Source organism: Neovison vison, chromosome 12 (assembly GCF_020171115.1).
Source record: "Neovison vison isolate M4711 chromosome 12, ASM_NN_V1, whole genome shotgun sequence".
Taxonomy (NCBI): Eukaryota; Metazoa; Chordata; class Mammalia; order Carnivora; family Mustelidae; genus Neogale; species Neogale vison.
The window spans coordinates 21,082,809-21,096,203 of NC_058102.1; the positions used below are offsets into that span (position 1 = coordinate 21,082,809).

A 13,395-nucleotide genomic window follows, 5' to 3' on the forward strand; every position below is an offset into this window, starting at 1 on the left:
ACACCCTATTTAACTATTAAAAAAAAATCAACTTTAAACTTCTCTTGAAGGCTTGGAAATTCTTAATTGTACTTTCATAAATTACTCATTAGGAGATGTTTCTTTAAAGAATGTCTTTCAAAAAAAAAACAACAGAAATTGGTTTTTGGAAGCATAAACCCAGAATAATAACAATACAGATATCCAAACAGATACAATGATGTTACCAGGCACACAAATAAATTTTTATTTACCAATTTTTTTTATCTTGCTACATTTCAGGTTTCATAAATATGCACTTTTTTCATCTGTCTGTAGGTGTTTTTATTACTACTCCACTCCCCTAAGAGGCTTTCAAACATTTACATTAAAAAGGCAAAAGTTGTACATGATCTGAAAATTATAATTCATCATGTACTACCATGAACTTGAAATAACCCTAGCAAAAAAGTACACAGAGAGACAGGTCCTAACGTTAAGTCCCTAGCCTGATGTTACCTCAAAGTCAAATTTAAGAGCATATAAAATGCTATAAACATAAATGCAATCAAGTACACTGTATGCTATATCAAGAAAGACTGAGAGGGCTAGGAAAAATGCCCTCCCTCAGTGTCCCTTTACGCAAGGGGGAAAAAAAGGACCAAAAAGAATATCCTTTTCCCACTTTTCCTCTGGTTTCTCTAAGGTCAGTATTGTCCTACTGAACTTTCGGTGATGATCAAAAGTTCTATATGTGCATTGTCCAGTATGGTAATACTAGTCACATAGAGCTAAGGAACCTAGAATTGGTGACTAGTGCACCTACGGAAATGAATTTAATTTTAACTAATTTAAATAGGCATATGTAGCTTGTGGTTACTACAGTGGATAGCACAGTTCTACATTACCTACTTTCCCTAATTTCCTTTTATTAAAAAATGAGATAATGGAAAAAGAATTAAAACTACAAATAAGGGAGAAATTAAAATGAGGCTTCAATGCCAAGGTGGTTAAAGACTTAGCTATTCCTCAAGGAATCAGCCAGTAGTCCAGAGAGGATAGTCAGGTCAGACACCTTGGGTTTGAAAAAAGCAAAGAAAGAAGATTCAGAACTGTATCCACAGAGAGCACGGATATATTACAAAACTATCATGTTCCACAAAGCAATAAATTTGGGGGGAAAATATAGTAGTTTCCTAAGAGAACCCAATTCTGCATTCAGCAGTTGAGAAATGGTGGGTTATTGTGCAATATCTAATCAATTACCTATTATTTATGCCTGGTTTTCACATTCTATAAACAGCAACAAAGGCTTCGACATTATCAGAGAATTTCTGCATATGGACTTCTCATATAAACACAAATAACTAGAACTCTTTTGGCTAAGCCCAAAGACACTATTATGTTATATCCTTAATAAATAATGCAAAATTTAGTACATTTGGTTCTTTCATTTTCCTGTTATATAATTGATTATAAAAGTTAATGTTAGAGGTTGGTCATTTATATAACTTCATGGCCTCATTAATGGCTTTTTAAGTATTCAATATTTAAGAAATCACTTATTTTTCAAGCTCTTGATGAATTGAGAGAGAAAACAATGTTCAAAATGACAAATCAATCAGCATTTAAAATAAAGATTGGCTCTGGACTTAAAGACTTCCAACGAAATGACAATAAAAACAAGATTTACAGGTCAGGTACAAACCACATACCAGCAATCTATCACAAGACCAAGATTCCTACTTCATAAAAGAATAACCAAAGCCAATTCAATCTTTAATATACTTGTTGTTTGGGAAATAAGCTGACTTTGGAAAAGTCACAAGTAATAGATATCCATAACTGTATGACTAGGACAGAGTCACTAGAAAATATGTGTAATTAATCCCAAACATTTTATAATCTGTATGTTTCACTTATAGAGAAATAAAAGTACTTTTGGAAACAGTGATTTTTCTTTTTAAAAAACACTATTTCTACAGAGGTTTTAAACCTGGAGGTTTTTCAGTTCTTAACAATTCCAACAGCAAATGGTTAGTAAAATTTAACACTAACAATCCTCCACATTTCTAAGAACCATCTGTTGGTCTCTTACATCAAATTAAAAAAATAAAATAAAAATACAATTCATTCAAATGACTCTACTGAAAGAACAGTTAGTTCTGAAATAACTTTGAAATCAATATATTGTAAAACACATTATTATTCCACAAATGTACTCCCTTCTGATAATTAAAACTAAAAAGAATGTTACAGAAGTCTATTTTCCAGAAGGCTATAAAACAAAGTAAGAATGCACTAAATAAGAGTGTATTTAATGTTGGAAAAATTTAATGGAGTATTTTGCCAATAACTTATTGACAAATTTGAAAAGGAACACAATATTTATTCTAAAAGAAACACTTCACTAAAAATCTAACATGTGGGATGTGCGCATGGCACAGTCATTTAAGTGTCTGCCTTCAGCTCAGGTCATGATCCCAGGGTCCTGGGATCGAGTCCCACGTTAGGTTCCCTGCTCGGTGGGGAGCCTGCTTCTCCCTCTGCCTGCTGTTCCCCCTGCTTGCGCACTCTCCCTCTCTCTTTCTCTGACAAATAAATGAATAAAATCTTTAAAAAGAGAAAATTTTTAAAAATTAAAAAAATACAAATCTAATACGCTTCTTTGCTCAACAGACACATTAATTTTATTAAGTAAGCAAAATTAAATTACAAGATAGGATGATACAGCAAACAAGTTATTTGTAACCAGGAGATTCAGGGCATGTTTAAAAGCATTTATTTTTTTATGACTTCATTAGATAGAAATGAGAAGAACCCATTACTTTTGGCATTTCTCTAACATAAAAATGCATTATGGTACTTTATTAGCATGTGTGTTTTTGTCAAATGGACTGTGAATCGAAACTTACCTGTTTTGTTGACTTTTTTGTGCCATTGAAAATTTTCCAAGCTAGCCCATTGCCACCACTGGCAATGTGTCGACCAACATCAAATTCTCTAGTGACAGGATTTCCCATTACAGCACTAGTGACATCAGCTGTTACTTTTGTAACAGTACTCTTCAACTTATTAAGCATCGACTCCATGGCTGCAATACTGAGTAGCTGTAATTACCTAGAAACACAGGGGGGACAGGGAAGCACTGATCATTTGTTTTTACTTGTTTAGGCACTTAACATTCCTTATTTAGTCTGAAAAACTTAATATACCCCAAACAGTGAACAAAACAGTCCTATATAGATAAAAGCTACATGTTGGTTTTGTCTTCAAAGAACCCAACACACCTAAGTCCAAATTTAGATCTAGGAACCAAACTGTTTTTTTCAACCTCAATTATTACAAACCAGGAAAAAACACATTCCCACTTGACACTGACATGAATGTTGTTCAACTATATAACATGGACCCTCAACATTTTAGTGGTGTACAGGGTCTAAATCTTTCCTCACGCTGAAAACAACCATATAAAACCTGAAAGGAGCAGGATGCCTGGGTGGCTCAGTAGGTTAAGCATCTGCCTTTGGCTCAGATCATGATCCCAGGGTCCTGGGATCAAATCCCACATTGGGCTCCTTGCTTGGCAGGAGCCTGCTTCTCCCTCTGCCTGCTTGAGCAGGCACACACGCTCTCTCTCTCTCTGACAAATAAATAAAATTTTATTTAAAAAAAAAAACAACCCTGAAAGGAGCTAATGCTATACTCAACAATAAATTTATATTTTATAAATTTTTTACTCACTAGTAAAGAAATTAATAGTGAATTGATTGACAGCACCTGGCTGGCTTAGAAGAGTATGTCACTCTTGGTCTTGGGGTCCTGAATTCGAGCCCCATGTTGGGTGTAAAGATTAACTTTAAAAAAAATGAATAAACTTTAAAAAAATAAAATATTAATAACAAATAAATAAAATAGTTAACATTGAACTATGAAATCACTTGACAGTATCTTCCAAAAGAAAAGCACTGGTGGCAAAAGAACAGTAAAACATGCACAAGCAACACGTAATAAAATATGTTTAAAATTTACACACTTCTAGGGGTGCCTGAGTGGCTCAGTGAGTTAAGCCTCTGCCTTGGGCTCAGGTCATGATCTCAGGGTCCTGGGATCAAGCCCCGCATCGGGCTCTCAGCTCAGCGGGGAACCTGCTTTCTCTTCTCCCTTTGCCTGACTCTCTGCCTACTTGTGATCTCTCTCTCTCTGTCAAATAAATAAACAAAATCTTTAAAAAAAAATTTACACACTCTGGTCATGATGCAGAAACAAAGAATGAAATTTATCCTCTGCCCTTGAACAACTAGAAGCTGGACAAATATATGAAACAAATGGTTTCAGACACTGAACAGACAGCATAGGCATATAATCCTAGTGAGAAAGCAAACAAGGTGAACCCTAGGATTACCCCAGCTTTCTGCCTTGAGGTACACTGCAAATCAGAGAAGAGAGCAGAATTCCAAGCAGCAGTCTAGCTGAGTTAAAGAGCTGAACAGATGGGGCACCTGGGTGGCTCAGAGGGTTAAGCCTCTGCCTTCAGCTCAGGTCATGGTCTCATGGTCCTGGGATTGAGCCCCGCATTGGGCTCTCTGCTCAGCAGGGAGCCTGCTTCCCCACAACCTTGCCTGCCTCTCAGCCTACTTGTGATCTCTCTCTCTGTGTTAAATAAATAAAAATCTTTAAAAAAAAAAGAGCTGAACAGACAAATTGGAATTCAAGGATGCAGAGGTGGCTAAGAATTCCGGGATCAAATTTCAAGAAGAAGAGGGAAAAATCAGGGAAAGAGAGAGAGAGAGAAAGAACTATGCTGAAAATGAGCTCCAGAAATTTGCACAGAAATCTGATGCTTTGTTGAACACTAAGATGCCCATACATTGCATGAAACTCAACCAGGTCATCAAGGACCAACTAGAGAGCTATTAACTGAATGTTCAAGTTCACACTGGGCTGAAAATCACTTAACTTCTCACAAGCTAGACTAGAGAGTCCTCATTGATCACTAAAAACATTCAGCAGAAACCCCACAAGGACCATGCCATAGTAATAGAATAAACTGTTCTTAGAGTAAAATGTACTCTAAAGCTGCCCTAACAAACTAAAAGCAAGCCTCAAATCATCAAACTAATCATAAATTACTTAACTGCCTACCAGAAAGAAACCCAGTATTTAAAAAATCAGATATTTAACAATATAACATTCACAATGTTCAGCATGCAGTCAATAATTACTAGACATGCCAAGAAACAAGAACAAGTATTCATAATCAAGACCAAAATCAATCAGTAAATACTCCAAAATTATAGATTATGGACATTAAAGACATTAAAAAGCTATCATATATCTAAGTATTTCAAGGAAAGCATGAACATAATAAAAGAAAATGGAATACCTCAAAATTCCAGAGATGAAAAATAAAAAGCTCAAATAAAAAATTCAGAGGAGGGGGCGCATATGTGGCTCAGTGGGTTAAGCCTCTGCCTTCAGCTTGGGTCATGATCTCAGGGTCCTGGGATCGAGCCCTGTGTTGGGCTCTCCTCGGTGGGGAGCCTGCTTCCCCCTCTCTCTCCCTCTGCCTGCCTCCCTGCCTACCTGTGATCTCTGTCTGTCGAATAAATAAAATCTTTAAAAAAAAATTCAGAGGATATCATTAACAAATTAGACAAAGCAGGGAAAAAAATTAGTAAAATCATGAGGCACCTGGGTGAATCAGTTGGTCAAGTGTCCAACTCACTCAGGTCATGAGTTCAAGCTGCATGTTAAGCTCCATGCTGGGCATGGAGTCTACTTAAAGAAAAAAAAATTGGTAAAACCTGAAGATAGAATAAAAGACTAGGAGGAAGAAAATGAGCAAAGTCTCGGCAAACTTTGGGACAATATCTCAGTCTAAAATATGTAAATGAATCCCAGAAATGAGAAGAAAAAGGAAGAAACAATATTTGAAAAAATAATGGCTAAGTATTCCTGAGTTTGATGAGAACTATGCAAGATGTCAAGAAAATTGATGAGCCACAAGCAGGATAGACATAAAGAAAACCATATTTAGATATGTCATACCAAGTAGCTGAAAGTCAGTGATAAAAAGAAAAATCTTAAAAGCAGGTAGGGAAAACAGAAAAATCATACATAAAGGAAAAAAACATGAGAATTTCCACAGACGTCTCATCAGGAACTATACAAGTCAGGCAAATGAATGGAGGTCTCTAAAGTACTAAAACAAAAACAAAACAAAAAACAATCAAAACTTATCAACCTTGAAATCTATGAGCCATGGGAAAAAAAACTTTCAAAAAGAAATGTAATGGGTGCCTGGGTGGCTCAGTTGGTTAAGCTTAAGTATGCGCCTTCACTCAAGTCATGATCCCAGGGTCTTGAAATGGGGAGCCCTATATTGGGCTCCCTGCTCAGTGGGGAACCTGCTTCTCCCTCTCCCTCTACAGCTCCCCCTGCTTGTGCTCTCCATGCTCTCTCTCTGTCAAATAAATATTTTAAAATAATAAATTAATAAAATTAATTTATATTAATAACATATTTATATATCTATATATTATATATTTATATATTTAATATATAATAATATATGTAATTATAATAATTAAAAATAATTAATAATAAATTAAAATTAATAAAAATAATAAAATAAGGGGTGCCTGGGTGGCTCGGTGGGCTAAAACTTCTGCCTTTGGCTCAGATCATGATCCCGGGGTCCTGGGATCAAGCCTCGCATCGGGTTCTCTGCTCTGCGGGGAGCCTGCTTCTTCCTCTCTGCCTGCCTCTCTGCCTACTTATGATCTCTGTCTGTCAAATAAATAAATAAAATCTTTAAAAAATAATAAAATAAATGTGAAATACTTTTTCAGGAAAACAAAATCTAACAGAATTTGTTGTCAACAGATATTCACTGCAAGAGATATCAAAAGAAGTCCTTCAAACAGAAGGATAAAGATATCAGATGATAATGTGAATCCACAAAAAGAATGGGGAACACTAGAAATAAAAATTATGTGGGTATATATTAAAAAAAACACTCATGTTGTCTTTAAAAGATCATTTCAAACGAAAATATATTGATATATGAAGTAGTAAAAAATATGACAAACCAAGGACAGGAGAGGGGAAATGAAGTATATGTTTGAAAGATTCTTATATGTTAGGTAGAATAATATCACTTGAAAATAGATTATAGCAAATTAAAGACATAATAAATCCTAGACTAGTAAGTAAAATAAAAGAGATACAACTAAAAGGTCAATAATGGAAATAAAATGGAATCCTAAAGTAAAATTAATACAGAAAGTAGGAAAAGAGGAAGAAAGGAACAAAGAATAATTGTGACAAGTAGAAAATAGCAAGATAGCAGACTTAAATCCAACCCAATAAATAATTACATTAAGTACAAATGATTTAAAATTCCAATTAAAAGGCAGAGATTGTCAAACTAGATTAAAAAGCAAACCCCAATTATATGCTGCTTTCAAGAAATCCACTTTAAACCCACTTTACAAGATGACCTAAAACTAAAAGAATGTGAAAATACATCAAGCTAGAGTGGCCATATTCATAACAAACAGAAAAGGCAACATTTCATAATAACAAAGATGTTAATTCATTAAGAAAACAAAATCTTAAATGTGTACATACTGAATAAGAGCTTTAAAATAAATACAATAAAAAAATGACTGAAAGAAACAGACAAATCTACAATTATAGTTGGAGACTTCAAGGATCCTCTCTCAGTAACAGGTGGACACAGGCTGAGTAGACAAAAAAAATCCATAAGGATACATAAAACCTGAACATTAGCAAACAACATGACCCAAAACACCCCCTTGACAACAGCACAATCCATTTTGTTTTCATGTGTACATGCAACAATCAGTAAGACTGACTATGTCCTTCTGGCCCATAAAACAAATCTCAAAATATTTAAAATTACTTTAATACAAAACAAGTTCTTGGACCACAATGAAATCAAACTAGAAACCAGTAACAGAGAAATATCTAGAAAAAAATGCAAATATTTGGAAATTAAACACTTTTCAATAACCCAACAGCTAAAATAAATAAATGACAGAAAAATTTTAAATACTTTGAGGTGACTGAAAATGAAATACTGAGGTGCCTGGGTGGCTCAGTTAGTTAGCGGCTGCCTTCCTCTCAGGAACATGATTCTGGGATCCTAGGATCGAGTCCCTTTTCAGGCTCCCTGCTCAGCAGAAAGCTCGCTTCTCTCTCTCTCTTTCTCTCTCTCTCTCTCTGCCTGCTGCTCTGCTTACTTGCACTCTCTTTCTTTGTCTCTGTCAAATAAATAAATGAAATCTCTAAAAAAGAAAAAAGAAAATGAAGTAACTGTGGGATGTAGGTAAAGCAGTGATTAGTGGGAATTGTACAGCTTTAAAGATTTATAATATATGTGTGTGTATATACATATATATAAAAATGAAAGGGGGAAATGCCAAAATCAGTGGTCTCACCTTCCATCTTAGGAAGCTAGGAGGAAAGAAAAAAAAGAAAAGAAAAGAAAATTATATGCAAAATAAGTAGGAAAAAGTAAATAAAAAGTAGAACTCAAAGAAACAGACTGAATATAATGTAAAACTCTATTTAGTAGAGAAATGAAAAAGAAAAATCAATGATGCCAAAACCTGTGTTTTGTTTTGTTTTTTAAAGATAAGCCTCTAGCCAAATTAAGGAAAAATTTAAAAGACACAAATGGTCAATATCAGAAATAGAGGAAACTCTACAGACTTTAATCCTATTTAAATCTCATAGATTTTAGGGGTGTCTGGGTGGCTCAGTGGGTTGGGCCTCTGCCTTCAGCTTGGGTCATGATCTCAAGGTCCTGGGGTAGGCCCACACTGGGCTCCATGCTCAGCAGGGAGCCTGCTTCCACCTCTCTCTCAGCCTGCCACTCTGCCTACTTGTGATCTTCCTCTCTGTCAAATAAATAAATACGTAAAATCTTTAAAAATAAATAAATAAATCTCATAGATTTTAAATAATAAGGTATACTATAAATGACCTTATGCCAATTAATTCAACAACTTGAATGAAATGGAAAAAATCCTTGAAAGCCAAAACTACCAAAAATGACTCAAGAAGGAACAGAAAATCAGAGAAGTCCTATAAAAAAGAAATCCAATTCATAATTACAAACTTTACCACAAAATAAAACTCCAGGTTCAAATGGCTTCACTGTTGAATTCTAACAAACATTTAAGGAAGAAATAATAATCAGGTCGGTACAAGCTTTTCCAGAACACAGAAGAGAACACTCCCTATGTCATGTTACATAGTCATTATTGCCCTGACACCAACAAAAAATGACACAAAGGAAAAATGCAATATCCTTCATCAACATGTAAAAAACCTTAACAAAATACTAAGTACATCAAATCTAATAAATCCAACCCAATGATCAAGAGGGACTTATCTCAGGAATGCAAGGTTGATTTAATACTCAAAAACAAATTCATGTAATTTGCCATATTAATTGAATAATGGAGGAGGGACATACAATTATCTCAACAGAAGCAGAAAAATTTTTTCACAAAATCAATACCCATTCACAATAAAAACTCTCAGCAAACTAAGAACAGAAAGAAACCTCCTCAGGGAAGTTGGCTCGCTAGTCCATCAAACATGTGACTCTTAATCTGAGGCTGTGAGTTCAAGCCCCACATTCAACACGGAGCCTACAACGAAGGAAGGAGGGAATGAAGAAAGGGAAGGAGGGAGGGAGGAAAGAGAGAGAGGGAGGGAGGGAGAGAGGAAGAAAGAGGGAGGGAAGGGAGGGAGGGAAGGAAGAAAGAGGGAAGGGAAGGGAAGGGAAGAACTTCCTCAACTTGATCAATGGAATCTTTGAATACCTACAGCTAATATATTTAAAATTAAAAAAAAAAAAATTGAACGCTTTTTCCCTATGTTTGGGAACAAAGTAAAAATATCTACTTTTATACTTAAATATTCTAATGGAGGTCCTAGCCAAAGCAATTAAGAAAATAAAATTAAAGATTTTCAGATCATGTACACAGAAAGGCAGAAGAAATCTACAAAAAAAAAAAAACTATTGGGGGCGCCTGGGTGGTTCAGTTGGTTGAGCAGCTGCCTTTGGCTCAGGTCATGATCCTGGACTTCCAGGATTGAGTCCCGCATCGGGTTCCCAGCTCCTTGGGGAGTCTGCTTCTCTCTCTGACCTTCTCCTCTCTCATGTTCTCTCTCACTCATTAAAAAAAAAAAAAAAAAAAAAAACAACTATTGGAACTAGTATGAGTTTAGTATTACAGAATATAAGAATGGAAAAATGGCTATTTTGAGATACTAGAAACAAACACTGGAACTTCAAAAATACTATTTCAAGGACATGAAATACCTATGGATACATTTAACAAGATATACAAGACTTGTACAATGAAAACAAAAAATTGCTGAGAAAAACGAATAAAGACTTAAAAAGAAAGACTGTGTTCATGAAATGGAAGACTCAATATTGTTAAGATACCAAGTTCCCCACTGATCTATGGACTCAATACAATCCAAACAGAATCCCAGAGGCTTTTATAGAAATTGACAAGCTGATCTAAAATATTACTCTGTGAGAAGGTTTCCACAGACTTTACTCGATTGTGAAGGGTCCATGGCACAAAGAGGTCTAAAACCCTCTCATTCTTCAAATCTTCCACTTCCATGTTTACTCCTTACTAACAATGATTTGTCTGACAAAGTCTGTGTCCTACAAATCTTCCTTAACCAACAATTTCCTCCTAATTTTTTCCTGCTTGACCACAGAAAAGTGTTTTTCTCAGCTATCACAATCTTCTTATATGGCATTTCCCTGGATATAAAAAACTTTGAATTGGGGAGATGCAATTCAAGAATGCATTAAAACTGAAAGTCTCTTAGGGTGCCTGGGTGGCTCAGTGGGTTAAGCCTCTGCCTTCGGCTCAGGTTAGGGTTAGGGTTAGGGAGCCCAAGTTGGGCTCTCTGCTCAGCGGGGAGCCCGCTTCCCCCTCTTTCTCTCTGCCTACTTGTGATCTCTGCCAAAAAGAAAAACAAAACAAAAACCTGAAAGTCTCTTAAAAATAAAGCAAAAAGGGGGTGCCTGGGTGGCTCAGTTAGGTGTCTGCCTTCAGCATGAGTCACTCCTGAGATCAAGCCCTACATCCACAGACTTCTTGCTCAGGAGGGAGCCTGCTTCTCCCTCTGCCTGCCATGCCTGCCACTCCCCCTGCTTGTGTTCTTTGGCCCTCTCTCTGTCAAATAAATAAATAAAACCTTAATAAATAAATAAATAAAGCAAAAAGAAATTTGAAAAAAAGTGCTGATGAATGGATAAGGAAGATGTGGTCCATATACACTATGGAGTATTATGCCTCTACCAGAAAGGATGAATACCCAACTTTTGTAGCAACATGGACGGGACTGGAAGAGATTATGTTGAGTGAAATAAGTCAAGCAGAGAGAGTCAATTATCATATGGTTTCACTTATTTGTGGAGCATAACAAATATCATGGAGGACAAGGGGTGTTAGAGAGGAGGAGTTGGGGTAAATTGGAAGGGGAGGTGAATCACAAGAGACTATGGACTCTGTAAAACAATCTGAGGGGTCTGAAGTGGTGGGGAGGTGGGAGGTAGGGGTACCAGGTGGTGGGTATTATAGAGGGCATGGATTGCATGGAGCACTGGGTGTGGTGAAAAAATAATGAATACTGTTTTTCTGAAAATAAATAAATTGAAAAAATTAAAAAAAAAAAAAAAGTACTGAAAGAGGCTGTACTTTATTTCCTCCAGGCCAGATACTAACAGCAAGACCCCATGCCTTATTGATCACAGAATTTACAATTAAGAAATATCAGAAAGGATGAATACCCAATTTTTGTAGCAACATGGATGGGACTGGAAGAGATTATGCTGAGTGAAAAAAGTCAAGCAGAGAGAGTCAATTATCATATGGTTTCACTTATTTGTGGAGCATAACAAATAACATGGAAGAAAAGGGGAGATGGGGCGCCTGGGTGGCTCAGTGGGTTAAGCCGCTGCCTTGGGCTCAGGTCATGATCTCAGGGTCCTGGGATCGAGTCCCGCATCGGGCTCTCTGCTCAGCAGGGAGCCTGCTTCCCTCTCTCTCTCTGCCTGCCTCTCCGTCTACTTGTGATTTCTCTCTGTCAAATAAATAAATAAAATCTTTAAAAAAAAAAAAAAGGGGAGATGGAGAGGAGAAGGTAGTTGAGGGAAATTGGAAGGGGAGGTGAAACATGAGAGACTATGGACTCTGAAAAACAATCTGAGGGTTTTGAAGGGGCAGGGGGTGGGAAGTTGGGCGAACCAGGTGGTGGGTATTGGAGAGGGCACGGATTGCATGGAGCACTGAGTGTGGTGCAAAAACAATGAATATTGTAATACTGAAAAGAAATTAAAAATTAAAAAAAAAGAAATAAAATAGCTGTCATCTGGATGTATAAAAACAAGTTAATTTCACTATTCAATAAGCAAAAACTCCAAAGTTTTGATAAAAGTAAAATAATCACAATATGCAACAACCTAGAAATTAAATCCTTTGTAACTAATAAAACTCTTGAGGAAAACTTTCAGATACCATCAACTTAAAAACATGCAAAGGAGTACATTGTTTTTCAAAATTATTTAGAGAACACACAAGCAAAAATATTTGGAAGGCCATTGGCCTAAGGCAGCACTAGTTTGTATTCAATTTTCTATGTTAATTAAATTATATTTATGTAAATATGACCTACTTTCTTCTATGAAAGATTTTAACTGTCTGTAAACAGAAAGAGACTCTCTTTCCCTTTTTAATTTAATGCTGCATTTCTGTGAGCAGTTAGAAAATGTTACTATTGGCATTGTGAAAATATTTATTGCTATGCCAAGTTGTTCTCTATGAACATCTGCTGCTGATTTTGATGGGGGAGGTGAAGGGACATAAAAACCTTATTTAAAACCTACATATCCATTCCTCTAATTCTGCCTGAGTAGCTACATATTATATGCCATGTACTAGTTACACATTGGGAATACAGATGTAAATGGAAACACTTCTGCTCTTTAGGGACTTAATCTGTAGCCAGTGGACTCAGATTGGCAAAGACCTACAGCAATTAACAGAGAGGTACATACCATGCTACAGTAAGGGATAAAAGACCATGATGTGATTTGAAAACTACAAATAGCTCAGTATGAAAGCAAAGGATAATTTCAGAGATAATATTCAAATTTGAGAAGCTCTTCCATCATTCATCAGAGCCAAGAGTAGCATACACATGGTAGGAAAAGACATGGAAAGTCACCTGGTAAATTATTTAATATTTATTGAGTACCCACCGTGTACCTGACACTATATAAGAAACTGTGGGAGAAAGAAGGAAAAATAAGCCAGGAAAGATCTTACCATCAAAGGGGCAAGAAACAGAGAAGTAAACCAACCA

General features: G+C 36.0%; 1 protein-coding gene across 3 annotated transcripts in view; it reads right to left on the reverse strand.

The window, feature by feature from the left end:
* The window catches only part of SCYL2 (SCY1 like pseudokinase 2), a 61,730-nt gene that overhangs the window by 42,287 nt on the left and 6,048 nt on the right, over positions 1 to 13,395 (reverse strand). For all 3 annotated transcript variants that reach the window (XM_044229156.1, XM_044229155.1, XM_044229157.1), the window contains exon 2: positions 2,874 to 3,078. In XM_044229156.1, the coding sequence (XP_044085091.1) occupies positions 2,874 to 3,050 (177 nt within the window). In that variant the 5' untranslated portion in view covers positions 3,051 to 3,078. The remainder of the gene's footprint in view (positions 1 to 2,873; positions 3,079 to 13,395) is intronic.